Source organism: Cryptotermes secundus, unplaced genomic scaffold, assembly GCF_002891405.2.
Source record: "Cryptotermes secundus unplaced genomic scaffold, Csec_1.0 scaffold1344, whole genome shotgun sequence".
Lineage (NCBI taxonomy): Eukaryota > Metazoa > Arthropoda > Insecta > Blattodea > Kalotermitidae > Cryptotermes > Cryptotermes secundus.
The window spans coordinates 522874-549322 of record NW_019735580.1 but is presented as its reverse complement, the minus strand read 5'-3'; the positions used below and the strand labels follow the sequence as shown (position 1 = coordinate 549322).

Here is a 26449-nt window from a genome sequence, read left to right as displayed (position 1 = left end):
GAATTACACAAATTTTTGTTTAGATTTTGATGAAAAGTCAACTGAGTCAAATGCATGGGTGGCACAAAACCCACATTCACTCATTCATACCTCTATTGCCACCTGCCATGATCTTCTTCTTTCTCAGCTCCTCATCAGATATAAGCCTACTATAAGCCCCAGACACAATGGCATTTCCTCGTATGCTACCCGGAGCTCCCAGATGGATATGGTGTTGTCCTGCACGAATTGGTTTTGCTGTACAACAAGGAACAGTATTTTTAAGTTCTTATATTAGGCAACAAAATCTCTCAGTAAGCAGAGGGAGCGAAGTAACTCAACAAAAATCCTTAACCATGTGAAGCCTGACTTTGCTATCTCCCAGCACATACTTAGCATGGTAACTTAAACAGCCCAACAAGTTTAAAAAAAAAAAAAAGAAGTGTCATACATAAATTTCAACATTACATAGAATATGGAAACAATGGCATAAATTCTCTATAAATGTATTCTATTTTGTTGTATTTCACATTGTTCTGACAGAACAACCTCTGTTCTGTTGGGATTCATAAATAGGCTTAGGTCCATGTGTGCAAATTTTGAAGAAAATTGACCAAAGATTTGTTAAGATTCACTCTGTTAGAGGTTTTGTGTCCATGTCACTAACCTATCTGTGCACTAGGCCCCCTCCTGGCCAAGTTCTTTTGCCGCACAGCCTCCTTAATTCGATCCACCTCATACTGGTAGCGCTTCCTATCCTTCATAGCACCCTCCTTAGCATCCTTCAATGCAGATTCCAATGCCTGTAAAATAATGATATGTGAATCTGATGTGCAGATCTGATCTACAAGCATGGCTGAAAGTACCTTCCCACACCCCACTTCTTGTCCCTCAAAGAGAACAAGGAATTCCAAGCAGAACTCATAAAGCCTACCTTTCTGTTGCATAGATTTTCTAATTAAACAGATCAATTGCTCCATTACCACTGTTACCCTATTTTATACCCATGAAGAGCTTATTACTTAGGTATGGTTTCTTGAATAGGGTAGATCTGCGAGACATAACCTCAAAGTTCTGCATCACCACTGCTATTATTAATCGTTTAGTTACAATGTTTCACGCATAACATGTAGGTATTTATGTGGGTTATGTTTATGACTTATTTCTGAACCAAATTTCCGATTCCAAACACCAGTGGTTTATCAGTTATCGCCATCAAAACAAAGACTACAGTAAATTCTCATATGGCTGCCATGTTACATTATATTTCATGAAAACATTACCTTAACACAAGCTGTATATTCTTCAAAGATGTATTACTGTCCAGTACTTATGGACCCTAAAATACATGGAAGTAGTGTTGCTCCAACCCCACAAGTTTACATGTTCTCTAAGTTGTTATTACTGACAGTACAAAATTAAAAGGACAGCACTGGACTGACCTCCAACAGTACAAGACCAATACCACAATTTGCAAAAATCAGTCAACTGGTTCAAAAGTTGAACTGAGGTGACAAGCAGCATGGTTAGCCTACCTTCTTTCACTGAAGGAAAGGAGACTATATATGATAAGTGATCAAAGAATGGAGACATTCCTACCAGGCAGAATGATCATACAGAATTGCAAAAAGCCATATTTCCCATGTAAAAACACCTAAATGCAATGTGGCCACTGTATTTGGAGACACGTGACATGTTGGCAACACCTCCACAATAATTCAACCCCACTACACAATGAAATCAAATAATCCCCAGCTTTGGAACAGAACACCCTACCTTCACTCTTTCCATTGTGGCACGCAACCTCTTCTCCAGTTTAGGCAGCTCACATCGAAGATCTGCATTGTCTCTAACCAGCTGTTTGTGAACCTTTGTCAGCTGGTCCAAATTGTTCTCCAGGAAACTAATCTTCTGTTTCTGTGCCAATGAGCCTCCATCATCCTCACTATCCTCAGCATTTACAGACTAGAACCACAAACAAAACAGAACTATTCCCTACAGATCATAAGATATCCCAAACAAAATTAGTTCTCTTTTACAACTGATATATTATTTCTAAGTTTTAAATCGCATTAACTTCATATACCAAATATAGTAGACAGGCATTTTTATTATTCTTCTTATATTATAATTATGTGCCAAACAACTGCCTCTATTATCCTTTTTTTTGCATGAAGAGATTAAATTTGTGTCATCTTTGAATCACATCACTGTAATGGTATGATCCTGCACCAGCTGAACCACTTGACAAATGTTTCACATTACAATAAATTAAACAAGACTGTGTGGTAGATGGTACTGTGGCTTTAGGGCCATGGAATATATACTCCATCTTTTCATCACATATACACCCAAAATCGGAAAGTTCCCAGACTTTTGTTGTTGTAACTGCCTCAGTGAAAGGTGATGAGGGGGAGGCCAAGGTCACACTTCCAAAAGCCTGTTGCATCAGTCTGCCATGTGACACTGCGCTGTGAACATGCATTGTTTTTAATTGAGTGTTTTTCAACTTTGTGTTTCATTTTGTCTCTGATGGAAGGCAAAATCAAGCAATGCATCTCCATCAAGTTTGGTGTGAAGCTTGGCAAATCCACTACCGAAACCCTTGAAATGGTGCATGAGACTTTTGGAGAACATTCAAACCAGACAGCAGTCTTGGAATGGCATTCACATTTCAAGGGTGGTCGAGTGTCAGCTGGAGATTATGAATATTCAGGGTGACCAAGCACCAGCGAAACAACAGAAAATGTTGAAAAAATTAGAGAATTCATCCACGAAAACCATCGCCAAACAATCCAGGAGCTTGGAGACACCACTGGGATCAGTTATGAAGTTTACCAAGAGATCTTAACAGAAAATTTTAATATGTGCCGCACTGCCATGAAGTCTGTTCCCAGACTCTTGACAAACGATTAAAAGCAGTGGCACGTAAACATGCGTCTTGAGCTACGAGAGAAGGCTAATGAGGACCCAACTTTTACTCATATCTCTAGGATTATAATGGGTGATCAAATTTGGATTTACAAGTCATGATCCAGAAACAAAGCAACAATCGTCACAGTGGAAAAGCCCATAACCAAGAGTAAAAGAGGTTCAGGAGGTCCGGAGTACAACAAAGAGCATTCTCATTCTTTTTCTTGACGTGAAGGTGATTGTTCACTGTGAATCTGTTCCTCCTAACACTAGGAACAACTCTGACGTTTTGAGACTTTTGACAGAAAATGTGCAATGACGAAGACCAAAACTTTGGTGCAACCACAACTGGACCCTTCATCATGACAACGCACCCATCCAGATTATTCTCCCTAGATAACTATGCTTAATAACACAAAAATCATTCCTGTACACTAATATATTGTGGAATATGTGCTGAAAGTCAAGGCACATTGCTAGACAATGGTGTAATTAATGCATCCTTACAACAGCAATGATGTCATGCAACAACAGAAAAGCTGACAGAAGTGGTGTTTTCTGCTGCGGTCCACTGTGGCAGCTTTCTGAGTCTGCAGTATTGCAGCTGCAAGAAAAGGTGTTTTCTGTTGGGTCCACCCTAAGGTCACAAAGCCCAACAGTAAAAGTGAATCAGTCTTGAGATGGCAGAGTGACACTGAGTAAAGCTGTGAGACAGACACCAGCCTATCAGGACGTGATCACGGGAGAAGGGGAACATCCACTATTGGTAATGTTACCCAGCAGTGCAGTGAAATTGTGACTGGGAGCACTAGTCTGTGTGTGAAAGTGATTTGTAAAGTGTAGTCACGAGAGACAAGAGTCTCGAGATGGTGGTTAGCAAGTGCAGTCAATGAGCCATAAAGACATGGGGAATAACCCTTGTTAGAAGACTGTAACCAGGCAACACCTAGTTTGTTGTGAGATGGGTGCCAGTCAGCAAGGACCAGAGCTGTGGAACATGGAAGCTGAGAAATCTACGATGTTAGGAGCTGCCACCAGGCAATAACTGGTGAAGACACAGCAAACTGAGAAAACTTAGTGTGTGCTGTAGTGCATTGCAGAGTCTGTGAATTAGTGATAGCACTATAATTATTTGTAGTTTTTAAGAATCCATTAAATCCAATTACCAATCAAAACTCTGTTTGTAGTCACTTATCATATGACAACATCACAGACAATATGCAATTTAAAATGACATGTCTTTTCTGACTAACACTATAGCTGGAACACTTTAAGGTCAAGGACTTACAGAATGAAGGATATACACTTTCTTTATAAAACAGACACTTTATTATATTAATTATAAAAGAAAGAAGAAAATGAAGCCACCCCTTATGACTATCACCATATTACGATTCATGTTATATTTTAGCATCCTGTTACACTGATTCATGTCCATGGTTTATGCTAACTGTCTTACAGTGTATACACTTTTTCACCTTATTCTTCACTTCCACACTACATGTTTCAGCACTAATGTGCCATCCTCAGGTGTCTTTATGCACGTTAAACTATTGTACTGCATGCCATGATGTCTTCATTCTAAAATGACTAAAATATCCAGCAGTACAACGCATGTAGTAACAGGAGCAAAACACAACACAGAACACAATTCACAAATGTATGTAGGAAGAATGTTCACATAAAAGAGGATTGGCGTAATTCGCGTGTTTGAGTGCAACATAGGATGAATCCTGAAAAGTTTTATTATTTAGAATTCATCAACATATATGACGAATACAGATTTTAGTCATTTTAGAATGAAGACATCATGGCATTCAGTACAATAGTTTAACGTGCATAAAGACACCTGAGGATGGCATATTAGTGCTGAAACATGTAGTGTGGAAGTGAAGAATAAGGTGAAAAAGTGTATACACTGTAAGACGGTTAGCATAAACCATGGACATACTACGATTCTCTAAGAGAGCAATGTCATTTCTAACTTTTCATTCACAAAATTACTTTCCATCTAGGCAGCAATGTATTAGTCACATTTTTAATTTCAATTAACATAACCAACTTCAGTCCATAACATATAATTCACCATAATAACCCAACCCAGAAGTATGATGGCAGTAACACTCGTACATTTATTTTATGCTCCCACGACCACACCAAATCCTAATTAACATCTCAGTTTCCTTGTATAAAGAATCTGAACAGTACAGTCTCAAGATAGTTCTACTAAATAAACAAAGACACTGGTACATAATGGACATAACAAAACAAAGCAAATGTAAGTGCACCAACTTTCCAGCTGCGTACTGTTCGGGGATTTATCCATTCTGTAGTTAGCTACACTATACTTATATACATGTATCATAGCATCCCAGAATACAAAGAATATAATAGTTTTATTTATACTGACCTTCTTAATCCTAGCTTGGAGGTCCTGGACAAACAGTTTCCTGAGATTGTGGAGTGTCTGAAGTTCCTTAGCAACAGTATCTTCCAACCCCTTAAGGTCCTTACGAGCCTGTTCCCGCCTCTCATTTGTCAGACTGCAGGAATAAGAAAGTCAGTATTACTCATACATTACAAATTTCATGCAAACAAAACTAAAATTAAATTAAGTATGAACTTCTTTAAATCACTTCTTCCAGTTTACATATGCATTTTACAGGGAAAGTTTTAAAGCTATTGACATGTTCACGGCTCCACGCTTCATCGATATTGGGAAATCGCCAGCCGCTAAGCACATGCAAATTTTGTCGATGACTCAGCATACTTGACGGCTGATAATGCTTGGAATGGAGGAAAATAATTAACTTGCAGACCTCTACACAGTATTATGTTACATGGCAGGAAGTGCAGTTCATGCATGGGAGTTTATGATTTCTCAGCAGTAGGCAGTAGTTATCAGTGCCATGAGCCATTTGTTCCCAGTTAACAGTTGGTCAGCAGTTCAGCACAACAATGTTCACAATAATTTAGAGTAATGTGTGCTTCTCAATGACATTTATCTGAAATATGGTTCTGCTGGAAAGTGTCAGTGAAAATATTGACATAAATTTCATGATGAGAGAGTTCCCAGCAGACAAACAATTCATAATTTGGTGAATAAACTTAGAACAACAGGACTCTTAATAGACAAGAAAACAAAACATAATCGTCAAGTGCAACTGAGGAGAAGTGATCATGATTTTTTCTTCCTGGGTTGTGTGAAAGACAAAGTTTCCACCAGTAACCCTCAAACAGGAGGAGGACTGAAAGAACACATTCACAGGGAAATTTCTAATATTCCTACAGATAATCTTCAGAAGGTAAATCAAAACCTCTTCTGCCGGTGCAAGGAATGTTTATGCGTAGAGGGACAGCACTTTTGACACCTCCTGTGAAGAGCCCGCAGTACTCATTCCATAGAAAGCTGGGTGGGCCCCAGAGCTGATCTGAACTACACAGAGAAGAGAAAATTCTTTACCCTACCGGGACTCAAACTCCAACTCCTCGGTTGTCCAGCCTGTATCCAGTTGCTATACTGACTGCACTATCCTGGCACCTTTTAGACAGAGGTACAATTTTTATATCTTTACACTACCAACTGCTTTAGATCAGAGTTGTCAAAAATATGTGAGTATAAAACTCTTCTAGGCTAAAATATATATCTACAGAACTCCAAATTAAAACTACACTACAACTGTGAAAGAATGAGTAACATTTATAACAAGAACTTCATGAAAGTGAGCAAAATAAAAAAAAATAAAAGTTAGTAAGATGTTTGGTAACACTTAGCAGTCAGTCAGAAGGATAAGGCATTTATTTAATTTTGCAATTAGTTGCCAGAAAGGTAGTAAGAATTTAGTCTGAAAGAAGGAAGTCAGAAGTTTGAACTTAAGTGAGGCATTCAGTAAGAAAGCAGTAAAAAATCAGTTATTCAACAGGTGATGTAAGAACTTAGCAGACAGCAGCAGAAAGGATTCAAACAATTAACAGTGAGGCAATTATTCAGTTACATGAGAAAATTAAAACAAAAGGCTTTGTATCTCTATTTCTTGGTGTACTATCAATGGGAACACCTGTGTGAACACTGTACAGAATATGAGGGTTATTCAGAAAGTAACCTCCTTTTATTCTAGGCAACTATGTAGGAGCAGGGGAGATCTCGTGCATGCAAGGTAGTCACATGACTCACTGCCTTGTAAACCAACATATAACTGGTCACCCAGTGTTTGTTCCTGTATCTACAGAGTGAGTTATGATGTTCCCTGCGATTAATAAGCCTGCCAGCTGTGGAATCAAATTGTTACTCGCTTTCTTCACATGAAAAACATGAGTGTTGTGGAAATCCATCATGAATTATGCACAGTGTTTTATGATGAAAATGTATGAGTCAAGAGCTGCAGAATGTCCAAAGATGGGCGAACAAATGTCTACGATGGACAAAGTGGTTGGCCATATGTAGCGAGTGATGATCTTGTTCAAGGTGCTGACCAAAAAACACGGGAAGGATGGCACTTCACAATTTCAGAACTTCAGTGTGAATTTCCACAAATTTCACGCACTGTTCTCTACAAGATTATCACTACCTGGGTTCCAAAATTGATCACAGGTGAGCATAAAATGCAGAGAATAGTTTCATCTTTGATTTTAACTCTTTTTTTAGAGTGATATCACAAAGATGGCTCTTAATTGCTCAATCACATCATACGAGTAACAGGTGATGAAACCTGGGTTTCATTTGTGAATGCTGAAACCAAAGAGCAGCAAAGCACTGGATGCACACACATTCACCAAATGAACCAACAAAGTTTAAACAAATGCTGCCTGCCTGAAAGCTGATGGCAACTGTTTTCTGGGACAGGAAAGGAGCGCTGATTGTGGAATTCATGCAACAAGGGATCAGAGTAACATCAGAAGTGTACTGTGAAAAACTGCAGAAACTGCAAAGGGCCAGCCATTCAGAACAAAAGGCGTGGAATGTTGACATCTGGTGTAGTGCTCCTCCATGACAATGCCCGTCCACATAGAGCTGCTTGCACTGAAGCACTGCTAGAGCGTTTCAACTGGGAGTTGTTTGACCACCCTCCTTGCAGCCCTCCTCTCATTCCGAACAACTGCCACCTGTTTACCTAGCTGAAGAACTGTTTGGAATCACAGCGCTTCAATAATAATAAGCTGATGAAAGATGCCAAATGTGGATGAGCTAACAGGTGACAGACTTCTTTGACACAGGTATACAAAAACTTAATCCCCAATACAAGTTCCTCAGTTCAGGTGGTGGCTACTCTGAGAAGTAGCTCAAGTATATATGTATTTTTTGTACATAATGTGGCATGTAAACCTGTTGCCAGGCAATGACTGGGAAAAAAACAATTAGACAAAAGCCCATAAACAGCAACAAAATAGCAGTGTTTTCTGTGTGGTCGATGCTGAGATATTATAAGCTGCACAGTCTAGAGAAGTTAAGAGTCTTAAGTCTGCAGTTAGCAGCTGGGAGACAGATTCACTGGAGGCTGCCGTAGATGGTCGTCCCTGACAGACGAGTGGGAAGTCATTGCATAGCAATGCCGAGTTAGTTGTGTGACAGTCACCAGCCAGTAAGAACATGAGCATTGAAGCAGAGGACATTGTTGGATCCAGCCCCAGGCAACCACTGATGAAGACACAGCAGACTGAGAAGACACAGTATGTGCTGATGTGAAATGTAGTGTGCGTGAATTAGCAACAGCAATATAGTTACTTGTAGTAATAATCTGTAAGTGTTCAGTAAATCTAATTACCAATGCAAACCCAATCTATAGTCACTCACACACGTGACAATTTTTTCCATTGTTTGTTTTTAACAGCACACCAGAGTTACTTTCCAAATAGCCCCTGTATAATGAAGTGACTAATCCAATGACACTTACGACTTTGTCTTTGAATGAAAGGCAGAATTAAGTCATCACCTGAAACCTCTACTTATATCTATCCTTCTCAGCACTTCCACCCCATAGATCAAATCTCTGAATGTCACTCAACCTGTGAAGCAATCCAAGGTGTCTTAATGCTCTATCTGAAACAATCTTGTGCCCACGACTTATATCTCAGTTCAACTACAACACTGGCATACCAAAGTCATGTGTACATTCAACTGCAGCAGCATATACCAAATGTCAACTGAACCAACTCACATCAGTTCCTGCAGCTTATTACTCTTGTCATTCTCCTCTTGTTTGAGCCTCTCATAATCCTGCTGCATCTGCTGATGGGCCAACGTGTACTTCTGGTTCAAACTATCAACACAAAAAAGTCACCAAATTACTTGAAAATAATAATTTTACACCTATTATTTCTACATCTTCTTGGCCCAATTCTTATTCGTGGACCCAGCAAAACTTCTCCAAATTATGTTTTTTTTTCTTATTGTTACTGGGAAAGGAAATATTTAAAAGGTGGTTACAACTGGTTGAGAAAACATATCAGGCATAATATGTAAGAAGATACCTTCAGTAAAACTGCCTTACGTAATAAACAGTGCCACTTTTAGGTATAATGAAAGGAAAGGCAAAAAAGAGTTATCTCTGTGCCTAATTAATTAAGCACAATGCCATGAAAATATATGGGGGAGTAGTGGTATAACGCCACCATTCTTAAACTTGGCACTAAATGGAGCTATGTGGTCAGCTTCATGCCCCAGCCACTTTAGTCCTGGGGAAGAAATTCTGGCAGGGGCAAGAAGTTTTCTGTACTCCACTTAAATTTTCTGAATCAAATATAATGAGGTATGCAACAAATTTTATACGATGTCAATGGAAGGTAAACAAAATAAATTACATTATATTTATTTGATAAACTATATATAACCTTAATTCAAATTATATTGTCACCGTTATAACAGGGATTTCAGATTTAGTTTGCAACATGAAACCTTGCATATAAGTGAAATTTATAATCATAAATGAATACATCATTATTTACTATTCTCAGTACCAATAAGAAAACTTAAATCAGATGTTCACTGTAAATTAACAAATATACAGAACTAAAATAATGAGAACACAATCACCATTCCACTTACCACAAGATACCCACTTTACATTTTCGGAACATGATTCTGTAATTAACCTAACAAAGTTTCAGACTAAACAGCAAATATTAATGAAATACCAGAGCTTTTGCACTGTGTCAATATTAAAAATTTTTATACAAAATTAAAATGGCAACTGTAAACATCTATGAATTTCTACTGATGTGAATACATATTAAATAATTTTTATTTTTTGAAAACCTACAAGAAGCAAATAAAACGAGCATACTTAGCAAGCATACGGAAAGTAGAAGGAAAGCAAATACCACACTTACTGTGAAAAAAGCCAGGCCAGGGCACTTAACAAATACACAAGAAAACAGCACTAACAGTCTTTGCACATCCATCTCAAAATCTTTTGATTTTATTGAAAAGTGCTCTAAAATTCCCGAACTTCCAAACTCCTTTAGATATCTAAAGCTTCAAACAAACACCTAAAAGAGGCATGTTGTTGCTTCAACAGTCCTAATGCAGACCAACAATTTCCCGTCTTTCCTGTTTCAAGTGCCACAACTGAACGTCCTGTTAATGTCCTGCAGAGGTGTATCATATACAACAGTCCATGGTGGGATGGGAAGGGCATATAGCATGAATGGGAACGATTAGGAATGCATACAGGGTTTGGTGGGAAAGCCAGAAGAAATATATCATTTGGACAACACAGACATAGGTCAAAGGATAATATTAAGACAGATCTCAGAGAAACAGTATCTGGTGCTTTGGACTGATTCATCTGGCTCAGAAGAGGAACCAGTGGCAGGCACCTGTGTATGTGGTAATGAACCTTCAGGTTCCTTGAAATTCTGGGAAATTCTTGAATAGTTAAGCGACTGGTGGCTTCTCAAGGACTCGGCTACATGAAGTTACTTAGTTGTATCAGTTCATAATGTGCTCTAATAAGATTTCTTTCAGCCTGGTATTGCAACTTAATGTACTCAAAACATTACCTCTTTCTGCACATTTATAACGTACTGCATTTTCCTCTGTGGCCACATGTCAATATATGACTGACATATTTCTCTTCATGTTTCTGCAGTGAAATGTTGATCAGATGTCACAATGATCATTTCAGTACCTTTACCAAGCAACTGCTGCCATATGCTGGTCATTTTTGTTAACTTTTTAAAAATAAGAATTACGAGAATAAGAATTACGTATGTATAAGGGTTAATTCACAGCAAAATGGCTGAAATGCTCAGGGTAGGGAGGAGGTTGTACAACATTATGGCAAAAATGGGCTTAAACATATTTCACTATACTTCCAGTTTCAACTAAGCTCAGACAGAAACACTTTGCTACACTTTACACAGAAGGACATACAAACCTAAATCACTGAGAAAATTTCATACAAGAGCAGAACAGTGTACTCCAGTCTGGAGTGCACGTATTTTAGTCACGAGATTCATCTGCACTGCACAGGGACATACTATCGCTGACAGAGCCAATTAACAGCAACCTTGCTATGCTGCATACAGCATAAAGGATTTTCTTTTGTTTTGTCTAATTAACGGTAAAAACATAAACAAAAAATTTAAATAGAAGTTACTGATCTTAATGAGACCTACATTTTACATTGTATACTTGGCTATATGAGAAGTGTTTGATGTAGTTTAATTAAGGCTTTATTTTATAACAAAATTTGTTCATATTTAATGGAGACCGCCTAATAAATTTTCTTAAAAATATGTGAAATGGTTTTGGTAATATAATATTTCTGTTCAACATCTTCCCTGAATAAAAATAATTCATAAAATGCAGATGACTAGTTTTCATTTCATTAGTCAGAAAGAGAGATTTATTCTTACAAATTGCAAAACTGAGGAAAGGTGATGCACATTCCTTGGTGCCTCTGATTTAACTAAATTCTGGGTAAATAGCTTAGTCAATTACAAAAGGACTGACATATATAAATTTTAGTGACTTACTCTTTCAGCTCACTGATTGATGCTTGCTTCTCCATAATTTCGTCTCTGAGAGCTGCCACTTGTTTCTGGTGGGCATCACGAAGTTGATCCATTTGCACCTCCAGGGCTACCCGCATCTTGTTTGCCTGCTCTTTTTCTTCTGCCTTTTCCTTACTGGATACTGCATGAACTTGCTCTGAACACAAATACCGTTTATGAGTTCCTGACACCAAATATGAACATTATTTTGCATAAAGCAAATTATTTTCAACAGAAAAATTATGCATAATGGGCCTGAGTTATACAGGTTATTGCATGTGCATGTCTCAAATTTTCAAGACAGAATCACAAAAAAAAGTCTTAATATTGATTCAAGCACTGATTTTTCTGTCCCAAACTTCAACAATTTTAAGATCACTGCATTCATTTTGCACTGGAGCATGTGAAATACCAAATCCACCAGAACTGTAATGCCTGGCAGCAACAACATGAATCAACTTGTCAACAGAGTCTACCTCTCTCTTCCTGCCCATACCGCATCCTTATCTACCTCAGTATGCAGTATCAGCATCTGACATCGAAACAGTTTAGTAGTACACTTTGAAGCACTGTGAAAAAGTGGCTGGCATTATAAATTGTGATTACAAAAATTGCTCTAAAATACAGAACTCTTGACCGCATCTCAATTATTGAGAGTTTTCCAAATTTTCATCAGTCTGCTAATAAATTAAAAAAAAAAAAAAACTCTCATATGCCTGGATATATTTGTAATATCTAATATCTTGTAATAAGTGAACTCTTGTTTTTTTTGTATATATTTATGTAATTTCTGACACTACACTAATTATTTTTATTTTGTTAAATAAACAAAGTTTAGTGCCTTATTACTGATCTATGAAGTTACACAGTCATTTTTGGCTTTGTCCCTCTGACAAATGTTACAAATAGGAGTTTCACTGTATTATGAACACAAAAGAGTTCTCAGAATTACTAGGTTTTCACACTTTGTCCATCATCCGGCATTCTAAAACTAGAAACCACAACGTTTCGGAAACTGGATCTGTTTCCAGCCTCAGGCAAGGGTGGAGACACCTACACTGTTGGGTCCTTAGAAAAAGCTGACCTCAATAACTCACCTGAAGATGGAAACAGATAGTTTCCAAAGCGTTGTTTTCTCTAGTTTTCAGGATACTGGACAATGGTCAAAGTCCAAAAACCCAGTAATTCTGAGTGTTATACACCATTATCAGAAATTTTTAGAATCTACAAAACAGTTCTGTGTACACACTAATGTTAATATGTGAACAACTGACTGGAACAATGAATTTCCTTTCAAAAAATAAATGTTAACCAACCAATTCATATTAAACACAGTTCAAGTTATCATCACTAACTTCTTTTTAATTTTATTTCTTGCAAATTTACAATCTGCTCCATAGTAACATTATGAGTAATAAGTAAATGGTTTAATACTTATAACGAAAGAATTGTCACTAGCATACATCATAATGTAACTTACCAGCAGCCTTCAGTTTGGCACACTCCTCCCTGAGTGCATCCACATCTTCTTCCAGTGTACGCTTCTTGTTTTCAGCCTCACGCATAGACTCCTGGAGCGTCTTCATACGGGCCTCGTGCTGTGAGATCAGCAACCGACAGTCGGCCAAATCCTTCTCATATTCAGTGATCTGAACAACATGAAATTTTTCTTACAGCAATGTCTGACAAGAGCTTATGTAATGATACCAGATAGATAAATGAGATGTGTTACAACACATGTTCCAGCTGCTTGGGAAAATAAGGTAGTGTGAAGACAGAATTTGTAAGAATTAAATATGGAGTAGTCATTAAAAACAATCCCCAATAAAGGTCTACACAGAAGCTTCATGCAGAAGAGTTAGTCTTGAATGCAAGCCCTGATATGGGAGGATACTATTAAAATGGATCTCAGCCTCTCAGCACTGCCCACAATGCTCAATATGGCAGGAATGCATGTACTATGGCATTGTCCCACATATTCATCATGTACCTAACAAGTAATCCTTTGCATGGTTAGTTCCTGAACTAGTTCATAAGTGTATGCACTGCACTGTATTCCATTTTCCATAATTACTAATTTTGACATGGGAAGTTAAATATCTCACCAAATTATTTCACCAAGATGAGATTTATCTCCTGGGATATAATTCTGTGTAATCCAGTGAAAGTCAAGCAAGAAACCACTGCGAGGCAAGCAGCAACTGCTGTGCTTATGATATGATCTTCCAAAATGTCTGATGGCTTTTACTGGACTATGCCATGCTATATCCCAGAAGAAACAACTCTTCAGTCACTACTGTGAGAACCTCAAAACCAGAATTTTTAGACAAAGTTTTCTAAACTGTTGCCAAGCCATTTAGTACAACTGTCATTTCTATCACAGAGATAAGATCTGTGAATGAATAAAACCACAGCAATGTATGCCACAACTGTGACTGATGCTTACTACACATGTACATAAATATACAGTTATCCCAGTGGCTAAACAAAGCACTTCACCATGAAGATGTATGTGGGAGTGGAGGTACAGATGAACCATTCTTAATCTCTGTACTAGAGTTGAGTGGTCAGTTTCATGCCTCAACTGGGGAAAAAGTCCTCAGTACCCACTGAATATGAGGTTGGGTGGACCTCAGAGCTGGTGTGGATGTTGTGGAGAAGGGACTATTTCTTACCCCTGCTAGGAATCAAACCTCCTGATTCCTTGGTCATCCAACCTGTAGCCTACTCGTAGTTGCTACATCCTGGTCACTTTATATTTGTATGCACTTAATGTAAAAAAGTGGATTAGGGAGATTTCATAGTACCATAATACATATGCAAGTCAAGTGGGTCTGTTTCATGATGCCGTCACTAATGTATTTATTCTTGCTTTACAACAAATGTCACCCTAGGCCTAGTCTGTTAGTGTTTATTCTTTCCAAGAAAGAACATTTCATTGAGAATGCCTACTTTAATAAACTTGATCAAAAGCTGCCTCAAAACTTAAGAATTATATGGTTAATTCCTGACAGCCACCAGCAAGGGAAAGAAATCAATTGTTCTGTCAGACCAACAAGTGGCAGAACGCTTACATATACAGTGAGATCTCTATTTAAAGTATGTTTCGGAGACTGGCTATTCTTACACCAAACAAAGGTGTTCACTAAACTGAGGTTAAGCAAAATTACATCACTAAACTGTTCATCTTCATATAAGAATTTCTGTATACCATATAATTATAATAAAATAGGCCCTTTATAAATAGTTAAAAAACTTCTCTACACAAATAAACACACAAGCCTGAAACAACAAATGCCATTTGAAACACAACACTCAAGACTGCAATGGTTCCTATACCAATAAATATAATATCAAATTAATACAACTACAAATATAATTACTTAAGGAAAAATATCAAATAAATTTGTAAGACAATTAATGACATGCAGGTGTTGAGGTTCTGACAGTGGTGCTAATGATGAGCTCCATCTGCTGGGATATAACAATGTGTAGTTTGCTGAAAGCTCTGCTGGCTACCTTCTTCACACTAGTTTCTTGCTTGGCTTAGTATTTGACCTTGAAGTGACATGTTCCTCTGACATGTCAGTTGACTTTCAACCGACTGCATGGCATTACATCCAGAAGACAAACTCTAAGTCTAAAACCAATCAGAGTTACTTCATTCATTCATTCATCCATCAGTAATCCGTCAGACGACAGGCCCACAGTCTCTTCCAAAACAGTTCCTGGCACTTAATGCACTTTCTCCTTCAAATGAGAATATCCTCTTCTGTCCCCAAGGTCATCCAGCATCTTCTTACATCTTCTTCGTCTTCTGGTCACTTCTATCCACCTCTCTATCTTTCCTTCAATAACTTCTTTTAGAAGGCAGTTACTGCATAAGATATGGCCAATCCAATTAGCCTTCCATTTTCTTATTTCGTGTAGGATATTCCTCTGCTCACAGACTCTAAATAACACTTCTTCATTTCTCACATAATCAGTCCAACTGATCTTTTCCATCCTTCTCCAACACCACATTTCGAAGCTTTCCAGGTGTTTCTGATCTACTGCCCTGAGCGTCCAAGTTTCAGCCCCATACAGAGCTATGCTCCAAATATAGCATTTCACTAGTTTCTTTCTCAAATTTAAGTCCAATTTGCTGCCAAAAGATTCTTCTTCTTGCTAAATGCAGCTTTTGCCATGGCAATCCTGGATTTAATTTCACAAGTACACCTTCCATCATCTGTTAACGAGCTACCCAAATATTTAAAACATTTCACATTCTGCAGTTGTTTTTGGTCTATCTTTATTGTGACTGGGGTTGGTTGTCTCGAAATTTTCATTAGTTTCGTTCTCTCCACATTCATTTCCATGCCATAGCACCTTCCAATTTCAATTAGTCTATCAATCATGCCCTGTAGCACAGTTTCTTCCTTAGCCATTAACACAAGGTCATCTGCATATTTCACAGTTTGAATAATTTGCCCTCCTACTTTGAAGTCACCGAGCCCATCCAGAGCTTCCTTGGTAAGGCATTCGCTGTACAAGTTGAACAGAATTGGTGATAAACAGCATCCTTGTCGAACTCCTCTTCCAATCTGCACACTTCCTGTCTCCCCCCTGTCCAGTCGTACTCTAACTTTCTGATCCATGTACAATTTGCTAATCAATCTTCTTTCATGCCAATCGATACCTGTTTCTTTCAGGATCTGCATTAATTTGGTCCAGTTTACCCGGTCAAATGCCTTCTGCCAGTCTATGAAGCAAACACACAGTTCTTCATCTATCTCCAAAGTTCGTTCCGCTATAATTCTCATCATCCCAATTGCATCCCTGGTTCCTTTTCCTCTTCTAAATCCAAACTGATCTTCTCCAAGTACATCCTCTATTTTCCTTTCAATTCTTCTTTTAAGTATCTTTGCTATTATCTTTGCTGTATGTGCAATAAGACTTATTGTGCGATGGTCGCTGCATTTTGTAGCTTTTGTCTTTTTCTTTAAGGCAATCATTGTAACTTCTGTAAAGTCCTTGGGCCACTCTCCACTTTCATATATGGTGTTCATTAGTTTTGTCAGTGTTTTCAAACCACCTTCTCCCAGTAACTTGAGCACATCTCCAGGTACATCATCATCTCCTGTAGCCTTTCCCTTCCTCATTTCCTTGATAGCTTTTTCCACCTCACTTTGTAAAATATATGGTCCCTTCTCGTCTGTATCTACTTCTTCTTCGGGTTCCACTTCCAAGGTTTCTGGCCGATTAGGTCGATCATATAGTTCCGTAATATAATTTTCCCAAATTTTCAGCACTTGCCTCTGATCTACTATTCTATTCCCCTGGGAGTCTTTGATGCCAATATTTGAATCTCATGGTTCTCTTACCATCCTAGTTCTTTTGTCTTCATGTACATCAAATCATAACATCCTATCCTTTGAAATTCTATAATCTCATTACATATCTTCTCAAAATATGCAACAGGATGCTTAAATATAATATTCCTTTTTGGCCCTGTGCGTGGCTCTTTTCAATACATTCCTCAGTCCCCTGTATTTCCTCCTGCCTTCTTCATTGTTTACATTCTTCCATTTCCTTCGCTCCTCCATTCTACTCATCATCTCCTGTGTAATCCATGGTTTTCTTGCTATCTTCCCAACTTTACCAACCAATTCACTAATAGTATCTAATATGCATTCTTTTATATTGTTCCACTGCACTTCAGCATTTCCGCTTTCACTTTCAATTGCACTGAGTTTCTCTTCTAGGGTCTCCTGCACGCTTTGTCTTTGAGCATATAACTTCTCCAAATCCCATCTAGGTCTGTGCTTTTGGAATCTTATAATTTTCTTCAACATGGTTTGAAACTTGGCAACCAGTGTAACTGCACCATGCAGGAACCTCAGCAATGTTGTTGATTTACTTTCTTAATTACAATGTACTACATGTAAATGAACTGTATTACTGTTAACACAAGATGATACAGAATTGACCCAAGCACCAGCAGATGCCAAGGATGACATCTGGTCTTTCTGAGGGACAAGCAAGCTGCAGGTCACTTGAAAACCCAGAATGGAGCAGGAAGTATCCTGCTGTGATTTCTGGGAATTTCAATGCTTAACTTCGACAGTGCGAGTCTTTGAAAATTTGAGACTTGACAGATACGAGTCACAATAATTTTTGGATGGGCGCACCGAGCGATCGTTAACGTACCTTCATTTATTTGAGAGCTGTCAGAAGGACCGTGTGGTACTTAGGCCCAAATTAACATGGATCTTGTTGGGACTGGCAGAATGTCAATGAAAGAAACACCCAAATTTTAGGTTCAGCCAATCAGCAAAATTTCAGAGGAGAGGAAACCAGGCATTCCTGGAACCGTCAGGACTTCTGCCTCTCCAGGGAAGTTAGTCGCAAAAAGTGAATAACTGGAGTCAGTCGTCAAAAGGAAGTATCAGGAGTGAGTCTTCTAAAGGGAATAACTGGAGTCAGTCGTCTAAAGGGAGTAACAGGAGTCAGTCGCAAAAAGGGAATACCAGGAGTCAGTCATCAAAAGGGAGTAACAGGAGTGACCACCCAGACGTTAAATCGGTGTTGGCCGAGTCTGGTACACAAATTCAAAGTGCTACAGCCTTGTAATGTGTAATTCTAGTTCACATCCATAATAAAGAGCAACAGCGTTGGTGAAGTGTGTGTTTTAAGTGTTCTCTCTCTCCTTGTGTGAGCAAGGCCCAGAAGTCACCCTGAGACAGAATCTCGTCCTACCGTCTGAGCAGTCGGAACCCCAAACACCCGCCTATCCATATCCCCCCTTTGTTTTCCCCGTTCCAAATTTGTGGATTTCACCCAAGTCCACCAGCGCCCATACAAATTCAAATTCAGAGTAATCCCACACCCTACTCTGAACCAGACAGCAACAAGGAAGTGGCGGATGAAAGTGGAGACCAACGTAAGGGCACTAAGAGGACAGGTATAAGTGCCGACCAACTTGTGGGGCTAAAAGTCTCACCGAGCACTTATACAGAGTTAAAAGTGACGCCAAATGTGTGGGCGAACGTGACGGCGGTTATACCAGTAAGTTGTGGTCAGAGTCAATATCTGCCCCAGGCAGCGTCTTCACATCCTTCACACTGTTTCTTAATCGATATTTCACAAGGATGTAGTCCAGCTGATGCTGCCTCCAATCCCCAGGTGCCTTCCTTGTCTAAAGTCTTCTCTTTGGCTTCTTGAACCAAGTGTTGGTAACAATCAGTCCATTTCTTTCACAAAAGTCAATAAGCATTTGACCCCTGTGATTCCATCTTCCTAGTCCATGTGATCCAACAATATTCTGATATGATTCATCTCCAATAATGCTATTCCAGTCTCCTAATATGATGCTGTTTGTACACCTCTTCTATCTTCCTGAAGAATTTCTTCACTTGTGTCATACACTTTTTCCACTTCATCATCTTCATACTCTGATGTTGGCATGTACACCTGCATAATCAGTATATATACCAGGTCCGCCTTTAACTTCAGAGCAATAATTCTGTCATTACAAACAATCTTCTTAACAACACTCCTCACTACGCTTTTATGCATGAGTTACTATGGTAACATAAATCACATCCACATGTTCTGCACAGATATTGCAAATACAGACACAGTGTAAAAATAAAAAAGGACTAAATAGACTAAAGGAGGAAGTTAGAATAACTAGATCTTATAAAGAAGAAAATATACAATACTTAAACTATTTACTAGGAAAAGAAAACTGGGAACTGGTTCTTAAGCAAAACTCGGTAAATAATGCATACAATGAATTTTTAGGCACTTTGAGGCATTACTACGATATAGCAATGCCTAAAAAGAGGGTAAAAGTAATGAAACAGGAAAATAAATGGGTAACGGCAGGAATAAGGATATCTGGAAAAAACTCAGGTTTCTTAATAGCCTAATGAAAGAAAAAACATATCAGAAGGTCTTAGAAAATATTATAGAAATTATAAAAAAATATACAACAAAGTTATTAGTGAAGCAAAAAAGCTGACAAACAACATACAAATAAGATCATCCGAGAATAAATCAAGAGCCATGTGGGACATAGTCAAGGCTGAATTAGGTAATCAAAGGAAAACAGCTAAGAATATTGAAATAAACGTAAATGGAGTACACATACAGGATCCAAAAACTACAGCCAATCTTTTCAATGAATACTATACTAATGTAGCCAAAGAGATGATAAGCAAAAATCTAATAGTAAAAACCAATGAAATAGATATTAATATAGTAAAATATAATAGCAATAGCATGTTCCTAACCCCCACTACAAACGAGGAAGTGATAGAAGTAATTAAAGGAATGGGAAATAAAAAATCAGTAGGAATAGATGATATCCCTGATTATGTTATAAAAAAATGTTATCCTAAAATAACTCCTGCCTTAACATACATTATTAATCTGTCATTCTCGACAGGACAATTTCCTGAACAACTAAAAATGGCAAAAGTTAAACCCTTATATAAGAGAGGACCTGAAACAGAAGTAGGAAACTATAGACCAGTGTCATTACTCTCTGACTTCTCAAAAATAATAGAAAAAATCATAAAGAAAAGACTACTATAATTTCTGAATAAATATGGCATAATTAGCACTAAACAGCATGGTTTCTGGAAAGGGAGATCAACAAATACTGCAATTGCAGATTTCATAGAAAAGGTTTACAAATCATTGGATGAAAGAGAAATAAGTATAGGGATATTTCTGGATTTATCAAAGGCTTTTGACTTGGTTGATCATGATATATTACTGAGGAAAATGTCAAGAATGGGAATAAGAGGGGTTGCATTGAAATGGTTTCAATCATATCTAGAAAATAGAGAACAAAGAGTTGAGATAGCATATAGATGTATAGAAACTAATGATTTAACTAGTTGTCTATCGCAAAAAAGACACATAAAATATGGAGTTCCACAGGGTTCTGTGCTTGGACCAGTTTTGTTTTTGATCTATATCAATGATTTAGAAACCAGCATTAAAGAAGGAAGACCAACGCTTTTTGCTGATGATACTAGCATATTTTTAGCAGCAAAAAATGCTAGTGATGCTCAAAGAAAAATAAATAAAACAATAAATACACTCACAGACTGGTTTGAAAGGAACAAGTTAATTATTAATAAAGAAAAAACAGTAGCAATATCATTTCATCAACCCCAAAAAATACAAACTGAATACCCTCTAATAAAGCTTAATGATACAGTCATTAGTTATATAGATTATACAAAGTTCCTAGGAGTTTGGATGGATAAAAATCTAAAGTGGCGTACACATACTCAACAGCTAGCAAATAAACTTTGTAAAATATGTTTTGCCCTAAGAATAATCAGTAGAGTAGCTGGGCCAGAGACTGTTCGTACTTTATATTATGCGTATTTTCAATCTATGTTAATATACGGATTGATATTCTGGGGTAATTCAGGAGAAGCAAAAGTGATCTTTAAGCTACAAAAAAGAGCTATTAGAATCATGATACAAATCCCGAAAACTGTTAGTTGCAAACAATATTTTAAACTGTTACATATATTACCCTTACCATGCCTATATATATATGAAGTGTTGGTTTACATAAAGGCAAATTTAAGTGCTTACTCAATCAATTCCGAAATACACTCATACAATACAAGGAGAAAGGATAACCTATATACAGTACCATGTAATACGAGTTTATGCAAAAACAACTTTAGTAATATAGGATGTCGGATGTTTAATCAGTTACCACAATATATTAAAGAGATACCAGTACTACACAAATTCAAAAAGACTCTGAAAACATTCTTGCTGGATCATTGTTTTTATAGGGTAGAAGACTTTTTCGTGGTTGGGGATAAATCAAATCATAATTACTAGTTATCATATACTTAATGAATAAATGACTTACATCTTTACAATAACATATATGTGGGAATACCTTCTGCTCTGTTTTGTTTTTTTACTCTTGCAGAGAACAGGATAGCAGGAGGTGTCGGCTGGAACTACCCGGATAGCGACAGATGACCATACTCTCCAACATCAATTTATAGGCCGCGCCAGAGCTTAAGTGATTAGTCGCTGGCTTCCCACCACTGTGATTTGAACAAGTGGGATTTGTGATAACAAACTGGCGCTGGGGCAGGTTTCCTCCGAGTACTTCGGTTTCCCCTGCCACATAGGTTAAATAGGCTAAATAGCCGAAACATGTTGTTAATCTATTCTCAAATTTGATGTGTTGTGACTGATAAATATAGTGCTCATCATTTAATTATTATATTAGTATAAAATTATATTGTTCTTCTTATTATTCTATTATGGTATCATTGTATTGTCTTATTGTATCATTGTATTGGAGTATAGAGTGTTTTGACTTGTCCTATGTCATCCATGGATGTGAAGTGAATAAATAAATAAATTACAGGATTTGCCTACAGAATTTTACTGTGACTGCTGGGGTTTACAGTCATTTCAGGCCAGGATGGAATTCTCTTTCAATTTATAGCCCCATCTCCTCCACCCTCATATCATTTAAAATGACGTCAACTCTCTGGCACCAAGATATTAAGTAAACAGGCTGTAAGAATGTGCACTAGGCTAAATAGCTCAAGACATGGCATAAATCTTGGGTGTTTTGTACATGGTGTGGAATCTTTGGATCCAAATACATGTTAGTAGGATCCTTGTATGACTACATGAGACATACATTATCAAGTTTCAAAAAACTTGTACTATCAGACCTTGCAAGACTTGCACATTCTCATAAAATCCTATTAACAGTTCTCTATTAATTTTAAATGTAATGGTACATACTTTCTTATTGCAATCAGACTGGAAAGTTTCAAGACCCTGACACCTCTGCACCAAGTTCTTCACTTCTGATTTCATCTTTGAAATGTATAGCCTTGCTACTGTGAACTCCTCCTCAAGTTTACCACCACTGCTGTCAGTAGAAACCTGAAACTAATACCATTATCACATTCTTGGTATCACATCACATATATAGTACAAACAAACCTCAATACATGCATTTCCGATCAATGTGAGTTTCGGTTAATGCAGTCACAAACATTTATACCATTCCTCTACATGTACCCTCTAAAATTTTGAATAGTGCAATTGATTATGAAACAAATTTTTTTTAACACTGCAAAAACAAGTCACCTGAAAACTGTTGCCCATGCACAGTGCTGCCAGATTATGCTTCTGTCATGCCATTATGATGCCATAAGTTCAGTTTCACTTAAGCCTTCAACCATCTAAGGCACATGCATGAGAGCAAGGTCTTCCCATTACCATATTTCACACTAATATTTAAAAAAAAAAAAGGTAGAGCTATCTCTGTAACGCAGGAGTCTCCAAACTTTTCGAACCGCGGGCCACATTAGGTAATTCAGCACTTTCAACGGGCCGGATAAAATGAGAAATTCATAACTCTAGGTATATGAGTTTTATTGAAAGCACAGAATTTCATAAACTAAATACAAAGTATGTGAGAATAAATTATCATATATTAATGACAACAGACAGTAGTAGCAAATGCTCATATTTTCCATCACAAATTATATTAAAACAATTAATGTGAATGATGGAACTCCTTTTGCATTCTTAAAATCTGATTAAATTGAGGTTCAAATTTTTGAAACGCTAATCACTAGTAGCGACTTTAAATGCTCATCGGATAAATTTGCCCTGTATTTTGACTCGATGTACTTCATGTGGGAAAAAGTTTGTTCACACAGATACGTCGTCCCAAAAATGGAGATAAATTTACAAGCAAATTTATTTTAATTTGGAAATTGCTCAGAGTTCACGAATTTATAATATTCGATCAAATTTCCTTCCTTGTATTTGTCTTTAATATAATTTTCCTGAAGTTCAATAATTTCCATTTGAATTTGACATCTGCAGCATCACAGTCAAATGGATTTTTAAACAATCTAATTTCCTGAGCACTGGAATCCAAAACAGCAAATCGTTTCTGAAATTGTTCTTTCATATCTGAAATGACTAAATCTGCAAACGAGGAAGGAAATTCTGCTTCACCCTTTTTATGCAACTCTGCACAGTATAGCATGTGAACAAAGTTACAATTTTTAACTTGGCTTTCCAGAAGTATCAACTTTGCTTTGAATGCCTTGATAAGTGCAAATAAATCACAGACTAAGTTATTTTCACCCTGCAACTTTAAATTCAAATGGTTCATATGGTTTACCAGATCAGCAAAACTGCTAATTTCCAAAGCCACTTGGTATCTGATAAAAGTGGTTCGTGATGGTTTTTCTCAGTAAGAAATATATCAATTTCATCCTTGAGCTGAAAGAAGCACGAAATAACCTTTCCACAGCTAAGCCATCGAACTGCAGTATAATATGTCAGGTCAATAAGCTCGGAATCACATTTACGAGTACTCGCTGGAAAATTAGTTAAACTGGCACATTTCTGCACAATTCTTTTGTGGGCTGGATAAAATCACATAACGGGCCGCATGTGGCCCGTGGGCCATAGTTTGGATACCCTTGCTCTAACGGGTTATGAAGGCCCATAAGGTTGAGACACACCAAGGCTCCCACATTTTCTCTAGACAGTCGCCTCACAGATGACAGTAAAGTTGTCAGCCTTATGTGCTGGCAACCCTTTGCCCCTCAAAAAGATTCCTGGTACCCATTTCTGTTAGGGACTGAGTCAACCCCAGAGCCATAGTGCGGCTGGAAGGATTAGTCAATTGAAAATATCCACCTTATTGGGACTTGAACCCGCGACCTTCTGGCTTGTAGCATAGTGCCTCAACCAGCTATGCTACCGTGTGCCCAAATAATAATTAGTATTTTGTAAAAGTTCACAATGCCCAAGAGGATTAGTGATATGTCAGTGAAATCCACTAAGAAGAAATATGTTAATACTTTGGACACAAAATTTGACATTATTAAAGAGTCTGATATTAGTCCATGACTTATTTAATCCGTCTTGCAGTGCATACATTCATTCATCTCCCTCCTTCCCTCGCACTACATGCTTCGGCACAATAATGCCATCTTCAGGTGCTTACTTGTCCACGTCAAACCAGTTCATTGCATGCCATGTTCACACATTAAAATAACCAAAATACGTATCTATCATATACATTGTCAAACGTTAAAAGTATTAAAATTGTTCAGGATAGATACGTATTTTGGTTATTTTAATGTGTGAACATGGCATGCAATGAACTGGTTTGACGTGGACAAGTAAGCACCTGAAGATGGCATTATTGTGCCGAAGCATGTAGTGCGAGGGAAGGAGGGAGATGAATGAATGTATGCACTGCAAGACGGATTAAATAAGTCATGGACTTAAATCAGTGCAACAGGACGCTAAAATATAACATGAGTCTGATATTGGTCAATGCAATGCAAGCACCAGCAGGGTGCTAGGCCTCAATGAGACTACAGTCCAACTGATTCTGTCCAAACCTAATGAAAATACAGAACAAAGTAAACCTGCATCAACACCTTCTAGTACACAGTGCACTAAGGACAGAAGTTATATTTCTGTTTGAAATGGAGCATCTTTTAATAACTTGGCTCGAAGATTGCAATCAAAAGTGGATTCCAATTGGTACCAACAACATAACTGCAAAAGCATTTAGCCTGTTTTTATCACTCAAAGGAAACAAATTCAAAGGCGATGACACAGTATTTTCTGCCAGCAGAGGGTGGTTTCAAAAGTTTAAAGCTCAAACTGGAATTCATAATGTCAAATTAACAAAGAAAACAGTGAGTGTCAATAAAGATGCAGCCACCACATTTTATGCATTAACTGAGGAATATAATTATGATGACTGCCATATTTTTAACATGGATGAAACTGTGCTTTATTGGAAGCAAATGCTGTCTAGCCAAAAATGATGAACTGCAACATCTCCTAACACTTATTAACTCTGATGTTTGGAGGAAGCACTGAGGGCAATTTCAAATTGAAACCTATGCTTATTTACCATTCACCAAATCTGAGGGCTTTAAGAGGTTGCAACAAAATATCAAAGTCTGTAATTTGGTGAGCAAATAAAATGTCACAGGTTTGAAGATTGGTTTAAGAGTTATTTCTGCCCAGGAGTCAAAAACTATTGCATGAAAAATAATCTTACACTTAAAGCCCTCTTAGTTCTTGACAATGCCCTGGCCATCCTACTGTGCTGAATGGTGTGAAAATACGTCATATTTTTACCTCTGAACATTATATCTTTGCTACAGCCAATGGACCAGGGCATAATTTCAACTCTAAAGGCCTATTAGCTTTGAAGAACTTAGCACAAACACTGGATACTACAATAGGGGAAGGTGCAATATCACTGACTGAAATTTGGAAGAATTTTAACATTATGCAAACTACTGACTATATTTACGAGTTGTGGTAAAAAGTTACAACTAATACAATGAGGGCTGTGTGGAAATATCTTCTGCCTTACTGTACAGATAGATGTCTTTTCTGGCTTCGAAAATCGAGCTGATGCTGTTTTTGAAAAAATTAGCATCACTGTACCTCACTTCTTTAATAAACGTTTTTAGCTCACTTGCTTCTCATTATTCTTTATATATATATA

At 37.6% G+C, this 26449-nt stretch overlaps 1 protein-coding gene across 2 annotated transcripts in view; it reads right to left on the bottom strand.

Annotated features, from left to right (window-relative positions):
• LOC111869692 (kinesin heavy chain) overlaps positions 1 to 26449 on the bottom strand; it is a 71919-nt gene that overhangs the window by 1292 nt on the left and 44178 nt on the right. Inside the window, exons 11-18 of one of the 2 annotated variants that reach the window (XM_023861388.2) lie at positions 22681 to 22830; positions 13367 to 13535; positions 11869 to 12043; positions 9048 to 9149; positions 5303 to 5435; positions 1756 to 1944; positions 647 to 782; positions 91 to 237 (exon numbers count right to left, since the gene is read on the bottom strand). In XM_023861388.2, the coding sequence (XP_023717156.1) occupies positions 91 to 237; positions 647 to 782; positions 1756 to 1944; positions 5303 to 5435; positions 9048 to 9149; positions 11869 to 12043; positions 13367 to 13535; positions 22681 to 22830 (1201 nt within the window). The remainder of the gene's footprint in view (positions 1 to 90; positions 238 to 646; positions 783 to 1755; positions 1945 to 5302; positions 5436 to 9047; positions 9150 to 11868; positions 12044 to 13366; positions 13536 to 22680; positions 22831 to 26449) is intronic. The other variant, XM_023861389.2, reaches the window with a different exon arrangement.